The sequence below is a fragment of the Bufo gargarizans genome, chromosome 10, assembly GCF_014858855.1.
Source record: "Bufo gargarizans isolate SCDJY-AF-19 chromosome 10, ASM1485885v1, whole genome shotgun sequence".
Taxonomy (NCBI): Eukaryota; Metazoa; Chordata; class Amphibia; order Anura; family Bufonidae; genus Bufo; species Bufo gargarizans.
Genome location: NC_058089.1, coordinates 91621440 through 91636373, shown reverse-complemented (window position 1 = coordinate 91636373; position 14934 = coordinate 91621440). Strand labels below are relative to the sequence as shown.

Genomic DNA, 14934 nt, shown 5'->3' with positions numbered 1-14934 from the left:
ATCATAGAATTGTGTTATGGTCCGTGGTAACTGAATCAATAACGCAATTCACCTTTTACCACCAAACAAAGTGTTAACGAATTTCATAACCTGAAATACGCTCATCTCTAATAATAATAACAAATGTAATATTAACTAATGCACAGCGGCGGTTTACGAACAAGGAGGGTCCCCTCCTGATCTCATTCAATCAACCAGTTTACCCTTTTTCTCGAGTCTTCATTCCAACCGTATGCCAGTTCTAACCACGCGCCTCTTTGGAGGTTTTGGACTACTCACATCATTAGGAAGCCAATTTTTACCAGACTTCCGTTATGGCAGTGCTCTAAACAGCAGCAACACCCAATTATACCCCTTCTTCTAAAGAGCCTTGTACAATAAGGGTTAAAGAGGACGTGTCCCCTCTCCTGAACTGTCAGTTTAAGAAACTACTTGCATTTCTCATGTAATAATAATTCTGGATCATCTGCTCATAGGACTATGTTGTGCAATTTGCAATGAAAGCCAGAAGAGTGTTATCAATTAGGGTGCGTCCCTGCACAGTCTGATAGTATCCAAACAAAGCCAGACCCCCCCAACTGGTAACATCCATCTGGACCTTCATCTCAGGGAGTAGATTATTTACCACATATAAGTACAGTATATACTATAAATCAGCTACTCCCTGTCTCTTCTCAATAGCTAGTGCTGACTGCATGGTCGACCCGGCATTTGATTAGTTATTCAGTGTGCCGGGGTACAGGAATTAATCACCGTCAGCGCTGACCATGCTGATCAGTGTCAATATAGCAGGAGGGCTGAGCAAATACATTTTTATATATATATATATCACAGATGTTAATTTCTAGAAATATATAGGAGGCAGCAGGGAGGGAAAAAGAATTAACCCTAGCCATCTTCACAGTGAGATGCCTTAATAACTCTCATTTAGACAGCACTGCTAAGGGACATTTCAGGGCAAGTTATTAAAAAACATACATGTTTTCTAAATAAAGTGCATTAGAAAAATGTTCCCTATTACTGTCCCACATCAAAAGAAAAAATAAATGGCAGTTATGCTTTAAGTGCAATACTATCTTTTTAAAGATTTTAGCTTTATTTGACTGAGCAGGAATTTTACTTTTTATTTACTCAACAAATTCCATAGTGGTGTATGGAGACTGCCATCAGTTCCCACCTGAAACACACACACACACTGGGGCCAGTTTTGCAGGTCATTTATGCCATTTATCAGTATGTTTTTGGATGCTGGGAGGAAGTTGGGAAACCTAGAGGAAAACCCACACAGACGGAGGGAAACATACCGATTCCAACCCAAGGGATCAGCGCTAACCAAAGAGCCACCGTGCTAGCACCATTTCTCTTATGCCTTATAAAAAGGTTAGATACAGAAAACCATCCACCCATTTTTATTTATAAAAAATTACATTGAATACTTACATATAGGCTGTTAATATGTGATAAAATGAGGTGTTTCTTTAAATCTATCAGTACTAAATCAGTAACACTGTGAAAATAGATAGAATTCAAGGGCGAAAATGAAATAAATAAAAAGGCCACTTTACTGCCGCGGTTCAACCGCTATTACAGGTATCAGCCCTGTAGCCCTAGTCTAATGTTACCATTTTAAGAAGTTTTCCAGTAAAAAGTTGTTGTTTTTTTAACAAGTTCTTGCAGCATGGCCCCTGAAACAGGAGATTCATACTTACCTGCTCCACGCTGCCTCCGATCTCTCCATCTTCCGGTCCACGCACTGCTTACATACGGTTTGCTGTGGGCATGCTCACACTGGCTTCAGCGGTAATGTGGCCACTGAAGCCTGTCGATGGCTTGAGCGGTACATGTGACCATGCCCATAGCCAGCTGGATGTAAACGGTGGTGGGATTGGAAGAGTGGAGAGGAGGCAGCACGGAGGACTGGGGCAGACTGGAACATTTTTTATGGGAAAACTCCTTTAAAATCTTGTCTCTACTATTGGTTAAAGGGGTTATCCAAGAAATGTTAATAATAACCTATCCTTAGGTCTTCTAGCAACTGATCAGCAGGGATCCTGGGCGTTGGACCCCCCGGCGATCTGATAATGATGGACTATCCTGAGGATAGGCCATCAATATTATTTCCATGGTAACCCCTTTAAGTATATACTTTTCAGTATTAATCTTACATAATGTCCCTCTGTAGCTGGTCACCGCATTATAACATAGTAGACTGCACATTGTCCATGTATATTCTAAATTCATTAACTCATTGGTTTAGGGCTCATGCACATGGCTGTTGTTGCCCGGTGCCCGTATTGCAGCCCGCAAGCAGCGGGTCCGCAATATACAGGAACCGGCTGTTTTGTGTACCACATCATGAATGCGGACTCATTCAAGTGAATCCGGAACGGGAGTACGGGACCCCAAGGAAGCACTACGGTGCAGACAGATCACGGGTCTATCATGTGTCTGCACCGTAGTGCTTCCTTGGGGTTCCGTGCCTCCGTCCGTCTGCGCCAGCCTAATGGATGGTCCCCAATGCATGGAACGAACGGCACACGTTTCGTGTGCATGAGCCCTTACCCTGTATGTATTAAGTCGTATTGTTTAAATTACCTTTAGAATTAGACAGATCAGTAGATTTAGAGTCACATGTCGCATATTAAATATAATACACTAACATTTGCATGCCTAAAAAATCTCACCGGTATATAGTTTCCATCGGTGCTTCAAGGTAATTCTAATTCTTGCTACATGCAGAGCAAATGAAATACACTCACATATCCAATGAACTGCAGTGAGGAGTACAATGCATTCCCCCCAAACTCCCAAGCGTCAGATAAATGTCATTATTCTGAGAGTTACATATATCTGGTATAATTAGAGTGAAAAACGCTGCTTTATCTTGATGAATTTTTCCTCTCCAGTATTTTAAAAGACTCATAAATATTTAAAACAGTTCAAGTATTTCAAAATTTAATGATGCTGAGAAGGCTTGTTATGGCAAGGCAGAATTATAGGAGTATTTTATGAACAAAATGGTTTTAAATCAACCTGACAAACTCAACTGGGACCCTGATGTCCCTTTCGAAATGAATTTGTCAAGTGTTTAAAGAAGCGAGGATCTGAATGGAATTTCCTACTTTAGAAGCCTCCACTCAAGATAGATTAGAAGTGATCATGGATATAATACAATTAGAGGAGCCTCTTTTATATAAAACGTGGCGCACAAATTCCTGCCCTGTGGATCTCTGCACATTTCTCTCCAGTGTCTAAAATCGAACACGTGTTGGAGTCCCCAGCTCCAGAACCCCTCTGTGTAAATGCATTAAATGGACAGCCATTTTCCCTGTGGTCGCTGTAGTGGAAACGTGTGACTAACCGCCGCTCGCCTCGCCGATAACAGCTGATCACCAGGGGGTAGAGGAGCCAAACCAGATTCTTTTTAGAAATAGGCTGTCTTCAGGATAATAATGCCCGACTGACCAGTATTACAATACCTTGCTTCCTTAACCAACTCACTACCGCTGTACAACTATATACGTCAGCGGTAGGGTGTTTAAATATGACGCCGATCAAAGACATTTAAGCCATTGGATGCTGTGGTCAAATGCGACCACGGCATCTGAGAGCTAAAAAACCTGCGTTACGGACAAGGATAGGACAGTTCTATTACGTTCCGTTCTGCAAACAGTATGCTTCATTACTGGTTTTGGTTCACAATAACTGATGGAAATAACTGAAGTGTGAACTCGGCCTTACTGTTGTCTCTTCAATCACATATGCTGGAAGTTTGCTGAAAGGATCTACCACTGTTTCACCAAACGAATATTATTTTTAATTGCTTTCGATCTTCCGGTAAGGCAGCGCGGTTACTAGTACCTATGCAAAGTTATCCCTCTCACGTTGGTGCTGTTCTCAGTGGATGGTTGTTTTCTCTGCTGTTTGCACTCAGAGCTTCTCACCTCTTAGATGGTCAGAGCTTGCTTATGGCAATTGAGATGAAAAGAGATAGCAGGGCGCTATGTAGTGTGAGGACCATCAACAATCAAATCACCCAAAGATCAGCGGGGCTTACCGAATAGGTTTGTGCATAAACCGGCACAACGCTGCTGACAGCATGCAAGTCTGAGTAGGTCCAGACGCCACCCAGGTGCACCTCCACTCCGCGGAAAAGGAAGTTCCGGTGTAAAGGTAAGTAAAAAAAATATATAAAAAAAAAGGAGATTCCAGAGCGCATCTAAAAGCTGACTAATTTATTTAAAATACATAAAACAAAGAACCAAGAACAGTGCCACGCAGCTTCCTCTTCTCTTCCTCAGGGTGCCTTTGGGTGCTAGGCGACTTTTCTCCCCGCTGTGACGATCTCCGACACACAGTCTCCTGTCGCAGCGTGATCTTGTGAGAACTGGGGCCTCTCCCGAAACCGCTCTGTACTGTAGCCTCCGACAGGGGCAGCGTCTTATTCAGACTGGAGTGATATGCCGCTGCAGAGAAGAGCCCAACCTCTGCAGAGAGGAGCCCAACCAGAGAGGTGTCTTCTCCAGAGAGGTGTCTTCTCTGTGGCGGTGTCTCACTCCGGTCTGAATCGGACGCTGCCCCAGTCAGATGCTATCGTACTGTATCAGCAGGCTGTGTGATGGAGAACATTCCCTAGCAAACAAGAAGAGAAGTGACTAGCCATATCTGTGTGGCTAGTCACTTCAGATTGACATGTGTGGTGCCAGAAATCTTGGAGGACGTTACTGCAGAATGGAGGCGAAGGGGTCGTATTCTTAAGTACAAATATGCCAAGCTCAGGGAAGCATGGCCAACTAGAATATATCAATACCGTATCTAACTTTTTGGGATTGGTGACAGGTCCTCTTTCACATGCATTAACACCTCTTTGGACTGCATCTTGAGAGTTGCCATGAACAGCTACCAAATCCAACACTTTTAAGCAACTCCAAACCTTTTATCTCCTTAATTTGGCATAAAATAATGGGAGAACAGGCCAGACCATGACACTGCTAATTAGTCAAACGTCCAATTACTTTTGAATGAGCGAAAGTGAAAGAGGTATGTCAAAAAATGGCCTCCCCAGCTGATTACTGCAGCGCTGGTCCCAGTTGAAGTGAATAGGAGCAGTGCCGGAGTAACCAGCATCAACCACTACACAGAGCTGTGTAATTCCGGTTCCGGAGCTACTCCCGAACAGATGATCGGAAGGGGTGCTGGTCTGATATTGATGACCTAATGTAGGAATAGTTCACTGTTAAATCTGGAGGAACCTATTTAAGTAAAAAAAAGTTGCAATTTCCAGCTCACCATAGACGAGGATGCACGGAACAAGACCGGACCAGTCTTCTATGTAACATACGGAAGAAATGAGTCCCAGCATTCAGAGCTTCAAAAGGTTACTTCATAAAAAGGAATATGATTAAGAATTGACCAGTTCGAAACATGTTAACCAACTACGGTGAGGTGTATACTGGATGTATTCCTTTTTATGAATCCGAATAAAGACGAAGGAACCTATTTAAGGTCTACATTTCAATCACATATCGATGCCCTTGCGTCAAATCCAATGTGGTGGTGTACAGAGGCTAAATTATAAACATTGGGATACTGACCAAACACTTTGAGACCCACTTGAATATATGTAAGACATAATAGGTATCGTAATTAGCATATGGCCCTTTAAAATGTCCAGAGCAATGGATTTGTATATGTCCTAGGAGTAGAAGCTCCTTACTCAAAAGGGACACAAGCTTCATAATTAAATTAACTTTCCTGTGACAGATTCTTTTGAGATATTATTGCTCTATATGTAAATTTTTTTATTTTTTTCCTGGAATCCTTTAGAAAGACGGCATTGTATTTCAGCACGTATGGCGAATACTGTAGGGCAGAAGAGATCAATACAAAGTTTACAAACCAGCAGATTACATGATTACATTTAGCGTCGCTAGAGAAGGGAATTACAATGTTTTAGAGTCTGGAAATACAATTATTGCCAGTTGGGAATATTCTTCTAATCAGGACATTATGCATTCATTCTTTAGTATTCAAATGTATGAAAAATTCATAAACCATTGTCTAACACAGAGCACTCAGCAGCTACCCCCCTGTTCTTGCCTGTAATTAACATGCCTCCGAGGTTTTTGCGGATGTGGGAGTAAAGGGTAGAGGAGTCATTATCCTGGGAACTCTTTACATGCTCAGTATACTTCTCAAAATGATTTTGTGATGGAGGGTATTGTAATTGCCGTGCCATTCACTTGTACAGGTTCTGTTCCACTAAACATTAAATCACCGGCAGAAAGATGCCCTACTTCATAAGTGTCACAGCAGGAAATAAAAGCACACATGACAGTGAAATCAGGGTTAATCTGAGGTTATTTATACATGTTCTGCTGCATCTTGTTTGCATATGGCCTGAAGTAATCGAGGAACTTCCAAGATTTCTTTTGTTATTTGGTTATTATGGAAGCTCCTCAAGAAGATTGTCCTTCCTGTGCTCAGGCTTCACCTTCTCCTCTGAACATCATTTTACTAGTGAAGGCTATGCTCTCCCTGCATTTTCTTAACGCCTCTTGAAAATTACATTTATAGCACATGAGAAGAGAAAAAGAAACTTTGCAATATATCTTATTAGAACAAAATGCCTCCTTTTCCACTTATCAGACTCCTCCCGCCGCTTCCTCAACTGTTTACATAATCTAAATTCAATGACCAACCCTGTCCCATACAGAAGGCAGATTATAAGCTCAATGAGATCTCAGGTTACATGCTGGCCATTGAAATCTATGCAGAGGACATTCACCAGCCAGCCCTGGGTAGATTTTGGGGCACAAATCCTGTTTAAAATGTAGACAGGGTAAATTTAGGCAGACAGTCTACAGATGCGCCAAATTTATTACAGTAGGAATAAATCAGGATACACTTTAGGCTACTTTCACACTTGCGTTCGGGGCTCCGCTTGTGAGTTCCGTTTGAAGGCTCTCACAAGCGGCCCCGAACGGATCCGTCCAGCCCTAATGCATTCTGAGTGGATACGGATCCGCTCAGAATGCATCAGTATGGCTCCGTCTGTCCTCCGCTCCGCTCAGCAGGCGGACACCCGAACGCTGCTTGCAGCGTTCGGGTGTCCGCCTGGCCGTGCGGAGGCAAACGGATCCGTCCAGACTTACAATGTAAGTCAATGGGGACGGATCCGTTTGAAGTTGACACAATATGGCTCAATTTTCAAACTGATCCGTCCCCCATTGACTTTCAATGTAAAGTCAAAACGGATCCGTTTGCACTATCATGAACAAAAAAAAAAAAAAAAACATTTTTTTTTTTTTTTTTTTTGTTCATGGTAATGCAAACGGATCCGTTCTGAACGGATCTAAGCGTTTGCATTATAGGAGCGGATCCGTCTGTGCAGACACCAGACGGATCCGTTCCGAACGCAAGTGTGAAAGTAGCCTAAGGCGCAAAATACACCAGCCAGGACACTCGCATGAAGAGTAGAAATCCTCTTCTTTATTCAGTTTTTTCTTTTTATGTCAATAAAATAACAAAACAACGCCTTTCGGGGGTACTAAAGCCCCCTTCATCAGGTTAAAAAGACTCAATGCTCTTTTAACCTGATGAAGGGGGCTTTTATTGAGATAAAAAGAAAAAACTCAATAATGAAGAAGATTTTTACTCTTCTCGCGAGTGTCCTGGCTGGTGTATTTTGCGCCTTAAGTGTATCCTGATTTATTCCTACTAGATTGGGCATCCTCTCCGGAACCTTTAGATACCACGGCAGCACTAACCGACAAGTGGACGCACGTGTTCGCACGAATTTACTAAACCCACAGTAGAGTTGTGCCTATTGTAAGGTGAGCCTCCATTTTTAAGTTCTATCAACCAGTCATACTTAACTGGAACATACTGCCCTATGGTGCGCTTTCTTTATGTTTTTCTAGCCAAATGTATTACAGTGGCTCATGTTATATTACAACATCCGGTGCATGGCTAGACACTTTTGTCTAACTTTACACCAACTACTGGTTAGCTTAGTTTGCTCCAAAATTTTGTGCCACACTTTTCGTGGTGCACGTTGTTGCTTTTTTGCCACAATCTCTTTCCACTAAGCCATGCCCCCTTCTAAAGCTAGAAAAGTGCCACAGGCAAGCGCGACCCAGTGAGTTGTTGCTTTTGGTGCATTTGCTTCATAGAAAGCTCTAAAAGTTGACCATAAGAGCTGTATACCCAATATGCTAGGATATTTAGCAAAGCTGCTTCATTTGACTTGGATTTTCGTAGCATCCATGCTTGGTAACATTCTGAAACCCCCACCATTTTTTTCGGACACATTCCTAGGTGTCTTAAAAAACAACGCAGAAGCTTTAAGAATATGCCATTGGTCCAAATAAAAGTTGATTAGTTGGCTGTGCAGAGGACAGAAGATATAAATTAAAGACTCTACTTCTGAGCAGGTTCCTCTGCTTAACGCATGGGAGGATCTTAGTTACTTGATCTCCATTTTGTCATTTAGGTAAAGCCCATTACATAAATGTAAATGCATATCAATAAGGATAACTTTTTATGTGAAATTTGTAGTATGCTGGCAATCTTTAAACTGCACTTAAAGGTACTTACAGTGGCATGCAAAAGTTTGGGCACCCCTAGACAAAATTACATTGAAAAACTGTGGATACACCTCAAAAGAGCAGTGCGTGCAAGACGGCCCAGGAATCTCACAGAACTGGAAGACTTTTGCAAGGAAGCATGGAGAAAAATCCCTCAAACAAGAACTGGCAGACTCTTGGCTGGCTACAAAAACCGCTTACAAGCTGTGATACTTGCCAAAGGGGATCTACTAAGTGCTAACCATGCAGGGTGCCCAAACTTTTGCTTTGGCCCTTTTCCTTTTTTTGTAAATTTGAAAATGTAAAAGATGAAAAAAAAAAAATAGTTTTTACTTAAAATACAAAGGGAATATGTCATCTTTAACCTTATGGCTTTTGGAGACCATTTCATCTTCAACTTGCCTAATTGTTCACAGTAACAGTAGTTTTGATCAGGGGTGCCCAAACTTTTGCATACTACTATATTACTCAGAATAGTCCAAACAGTAATTCTCGTATTCTACTAACATACTCCATACTTATTACTTAAAGTTCTTAACATGATGTTCCTGTTCATCTCTTGACTTCTATATCTCTTGGTCTATAAAGATTTATTTAAGTTTACACAGTAAACAAGAAAAAAACTGACTAATTTCAGACTTCACGGGTGGTCTAGGGTACTGAAGAGGTCTACACCTCCTTATATAATGGTCTAGAGCATGGATGTCAAACTCATGGCCCTCCAGATGTTGCAAAACTACAACTCCCATCATTCCCTGATAGCTGTAGTATGCCCAGGCATGATGGGAGTTGTAGTTTTGCAACAGCTGGAGGGCCACGAGTTTGACATCCCTGGTCTAGAGTAATGGATAGGTCATTTCAGTTTTATTGGTAGTCTAGGGTAGTGGAGAGGTTCACGCCCTTTTACGTAATGGTCGAGAGTAACAAAGGGGTATCTCTAGCTTTCCTGGTGGTCTAGGCTAGTGGAGGGACTAATATCAGAAGTCTAGTGATTTACTCACCTCTTGAGGTTGTAGCAGCTGTGCTCTACCCTGCTTCTCTGACATGAAGTTTCATGTGACTTGTACATCTTATTCAGCTTCCTCTTCCGGACTCACAGAGAGCATTATGTGACTGTTAGGGCTGTTTCACACGAGCGGAAGCCGTGCATGGCATCCGCTCCGTGAAAGAGTGCCAAGACCCGATGCAGACTGCAGAGGCACGGAGCATTAACATGACTGATAATGCTCCGTGCCTCTCTGTGACCTCTTTACTACGAAATCATGGTGACAACTTTATCTCACCATGATTTCGTAGTAACGAAATCACAGAGAGGCACGGAGCATCATCAGTCATGTTAATGCTCCGTGCCTCTGCAGTCTGCATCGGGTCTTGGCACTCTTTCACGGAGCGGATGCCACGCACGGCATCCGCTCGTGTGAAACAGCCCTTTTAGTTAACTGCCACTTAATTCTCTCTATGATTGGGCAGAGCACGTAACACTCTGTCCAATCATTAAGGAAACACAAACGCCTTTCTGAGAAAAGGTGCATCTTACAGTTAATCGGAATTGATTATTAGCTACAAATTGAGCTTTCTACAGGACTGCAAATCACCAATTTACCTTAATCACCTACACGGGTATTCTTACATTTTTATTAGGCTTGTTTCACATTTGCGATATACATTTCTGGCAGGGGAGCAGCCTGCCAGAGATGTCTGGATCCGGCACTGCCGGATGTTAACTGAAATCCGCCGGCCCCATTCACTATAATGAGGACCAGCTGGATGAGAACCGCTGCCCGCAGCATTATTTGTCTGGCCACTTCTCGGCATATTTGCCGGGTTGAGGCTGGATTGTCGTCGGTCCTCATTATAGTAAATGGGGCTGGACAGCGATGCGTTTGCTTTCGGCAATGCTGGGATGCAGACAGATCAGGCTGTTCTTATTGCTGCACAGCACGCTGTCTCACATGGTGCCCTAGACCTGTATCCTGCTCCCAGGTTATCCATGTAACTGTAGCATCAAATACACGTGAACTGGCCACACATTTTACCGTATCAATTTTCTTATCATCCAAAAAGGCTGAAAAGGACATACTTCTAACAACCGCTGCGCCCATTCATCTTCAATTGCAAGTAAAACTTTTTCTCCTAACTGGACCTGGATTTCCATCCACTCAGCATTGGACTGTGAAGACGCTCTACCCAAATAATATTTGAAGACACAAAACCAAACTTACTGGTTTCACTTCCTGCGCTACTGGGATGATGCAGTCATCACTGTCACTTTCTGTAGATTCGTTTCCATCTGTTGTTTGTCGTCCATCATGATCTTTAAATGGAAATATATTGAAAAAATATAGACTAAAACAACAGCAAAATAGAAAAAAAAAAGCTTCTAATTTAAATGTTACATTGTATTTAAGCATAACATAACAATTATCATATTCAGGTGTCCACATACTTTTGGCCATGTAGAGCAGGTCATATACGTAAACCTGGATGAAGCTTACCACTTTAGGCTACTTTCACACTCGCGTTTTGGCTTTCCGTTTGTGAGTTCCGTTGAGGGCTCTCACAAGCGGTCCAAAACGGATCAGTTTTGCCTTAATGCATTCTGAATGGAAAAGGATCCGCACAGAATGCATCAGTTTGCCTCTGATCAGTCACCATTCTGCTCTGGAGGCGGACACCAAAACGCTCTGTTTTCTATGACACAATAGATAGAAAACGGATCCGTCCCCCATTGACTTTCAATGGTGTTCAAGACGGATCCGACATGGCTATAGAAGACATAATACAACCGGATCCGTTTATGACGGATGCATGCGGTTGCATTATTGTAACGGAAGCGTTTTTGCAGATCCATGACGGATCCGTAAAAAACGCTAGTGTGAAAGTAGCCTTACAAAAACTGAATTTAATTACTGCTCATAGTTAGAGATATCTGGAAATGAGCACCATAGTACAAAGGAACTATGGGGGTCATTTACTAATATGAAAGACACCTAAATTAGGCGTATTTCAGGCAACGATGGCGGTGCAACGGTTATTTGCGCCACTATCTGTGACTTTTACCCGATCACGCCGGGTGTAAAATTGTGGGCGAAGAAGTGGACGGGCCTGTCTCATTCATCATTTTCTACGCCTGTTCTTAGGCGTAGAAAATGATCTAAATGTAAAACAGCTCGGAAGCTGTCTTACATTTAGAATTGGCGCCGGCGCCTCTTCATAGCTTGGGCGGATCCACCGCCAGCTATGGGCCTTTATTAAAACGCTGGTCTTAATAAATGTTAGGGATCGACCGATTATCGGATTTACCGATATTATCGGCCGATATTCAGGATTTTGACCGCTATCGGCATTTATTTTGCCGATATTCCGATAGCGTATGGGGAACACAGATCGCGCTGCTGACAGCGCTCTCCGTGTTCCCTCAGCAGCAGCACAGGGGAGAAGGAGCAGTGTCTCCTCCCCCTGTGCTGCTGCTGCCAATGAGAGGGCAGGGGACAAGAGGAGGGGAGGAGCTATGGCCACTGCGCCACCAATGAAGCTTAATCTCACATTTATTCATATACAGGAGGCGGGAGCTGCAGGATCACACAGCCGGCTCCCGACCTCTATGAGCGTTAGCTGCGATCTGCGGTAGTTAACTCCTCAGGTGCCGCGGATCGCAGCTACTGCTCATAGAGGTCGGGAGCCGGCTATGTGATCCTGCAGCCAGCTCCCGCCTCCTGTATATGAATGAATTAGAGATTAAGCTTCATTGGTGGCGCAGTGCGCCCCCCCAAGGCCCCCAGTATCAGACATTGGTGGCGCAGTGCGCCCCCCCTCCCCCCCCCAGTATTAAGCATTGGTGGCGCAGTGCTCCTCCCCCCCAAGCCCCCCCAGTATTAAGCATTGGTGGCGCAGTGCGCCCCCCCTCCCACCAGTATTAACCAGTGGTGGCGCATAGGGCCCCCCCACCCCAGTCGCAGTGCGCCCCCCCCCCCCCCCACAGGATACCCTCTCCCCTGCTCCTCCGATCGGAGCCCCAGCAGTGTAATGCTGGGGCTCCGATCGGTTACCATGGCAGCCAGGACGCTATTGAAGCCCTGGCTGCCATAGTAAGCTCCATGCTGCTGTGTGCACAAAGCACAGAGCAGCAGGGACAGTGTGAGCTCCTATTCATCCTGATAGATCTCTATCAGGGTGAATAGGACAAGGGTTCTAGTCCCTAAGGGGGCTAAAAGTTAGTTTAAAAAAAAAAGTTACAAAAATAAAAAACACCAAAATATTAAATATAAATGAAAAAGAAAGATTTACAAAAAAAAATACACATTAACAATAAACATTAATTTTCAGCAGATTTGTGGGAATTTTTTTTTTTTTTCATATATGAAAATTCCCAGAATATCGGTATAAATTATCGGCTATCGGCCTGAAAGTTCACAAATTATCGGTATCGGCCCTAAAAAATCAATATCGGTCGATCCCTAATAAATGTGCCCCTATATACATTTATTACATACCTTCTGCCTCTAAATCTGTTACTTCATCTTCTGACGTGTCAAAACGTTCAGCTTCGTACTTGTCGTCTGAAGATGGAGACCTCTTTTCCTTCTCATCCACAGTTTTGTTCAGCCGCTCTCCACTAAACCCTTTGTCAGCAAATGTGTCGTGTTTTGTCTATGGACATACAGTATAACGTAATGTTTAAGCGGCACCTTTTTTTCCAGTTCACAAAAATAACATTAAAGTAGGTACACTACAAGGAAAATCTTAGCTTCTATAAGACGTGTTACCTCTCCAGATCTGTTTTAGAAACTACTTGCATTTGTGCCCTTTCTTTATTATTCCTGCTAGAAATGATTAATGAATTACTAGAAGTTTGCAATGAAGGTCCAGCTGGGTGTTACCAATTGGGAGTTTGTCTCTGCTTAGTCTAACATTGGCAGCACTGGTTGGATAGTGTCAGATAATGCAGAGACACCCCCTTTCCCCTACCCAAATGGTTACACCCATCTGGATATTCATTGCAAACTACTAGCAATTCATTTGAAACTTCTAGAAGGAATAATAACGTTATGGCACAACATTGAGTCATAAAAAGAGATGCTCCAGCATTGCTATGACATGAGGAATCCAAGTAGTTACTAAAATAGACATGTCGAGGGGTTACGGGTCCTCTTCAATGTGTATCTGTTGTTAGTGATTCACTAAAAGGGCATCTGTCAGCAGATCTGTACCTATGACACTGACTGACCTGTTACATGTGCGCTTGGCAGCTGAAGACATCTGTGTTGGTCCCATGTTCATAAGTGCCCGCATTGCTGAGAAAAATGATGTTTTAATATATGCAAATGAGCCTCTTGGAGCAACGGGGGTGTGGCCATTACACCTAGAGGCTCAGCTCTCTCTGCAACTGCCGCACCCTCTGCACTTTGATTGACAGCATCATGCCTGGCCCTGTCACTCAGTGGAGAGGACACAGCTGTTGCAGAGAGAGCAGATCCTCTAGGTGTAATGGTAACGCCCCCGTTGCTCCTAGAGGCTCGTTTGCATACACTGAAATATCATTTTTCTCAGCAATGTGGGCACATATGAAAATGGGACCAACACAGATGTCTTCAGCTGCCAAGTGCACATGTAACAGGTCAGCCGGTGTCATAGGTACAAATCTGCTGACAAATGCCCTTTAACAGGAGACGCCTTGATATTTCGCGGCCCTGCACTTCATCAGCGCTCTACTATGTATGAAATGTTTAACACAACAATACATAAAGCTGTTGTAAGTTTTTATGCTATTAATAATCAATCTGCTAGTTAGACACTTGAATTACACAGTGAGAACCAACAGAAATAAAGAAACCGAGTGAAAAGTAAACTGCCTCTGGAAGGTTCACCGACAGGTTGTCCCAAGATGAACGGACTAGTCATATTCTTGACAAGTGGAAAAGAAAGAGCGCATGAAGCCGAGCAGCATTACTGCTGTTTGACAATCGTCACGCTGAAGAAAACTAATGGGTACATTTCCCTGTAAAGAGTAATGGCTGAAGGGTTAGGACACAGATGTAGTTTATCAGGTGGTAGCTTTTTCAACAAAGCGACATTATGAACTATTTCTTCACTAAGTTTCCAAAAAATGGATTTTCATGTACAAAAACAATGCAATCAATGACTTGGTTCACCGACATAAAATGAGAATACAAAGGACACGCATTAATACAAAGAACAAACCAGGAACTAATAAAAAACATCATCATGTATAAATGTGGCTTTACGCGTTTCAATAATGCATACAAGTCAACTAATGAAAGTTGTCTCAAGGTGTAAGGCGTGATTGCATTTTCTACCATCTAAAGCAGGGATGCCCAGCCTGCGG

The 14934-nt window shown here is 43.0% G+C and overlaps 1 protein-coding gene across 1 annotated transcript in view; it reads right to left on the bottom strand.

The window, feature by feature from the left end:
- Nucleotides 1-14934, bottom strand: part of RPGRIP1L (RPGRIP1 like) — a 152982-nt gene that overhangs the window by 21284 nt on the left and 116764 nt on the right. The window contains exons 22-23 of the mRNA XM_044270688.1: nt 13082-13238; nt 10811-10902 (exon numbers count right to left, since the gene is read on the bottom strand). Coding sequence (XP_044126623.1) covers nt 10811-10902; nt 13082-13238 — 249 coding nt within the window. The remainder of the gene's footprint in view (nt 1-10810; nt 10903-13081; nt 13239-14934) is intronic.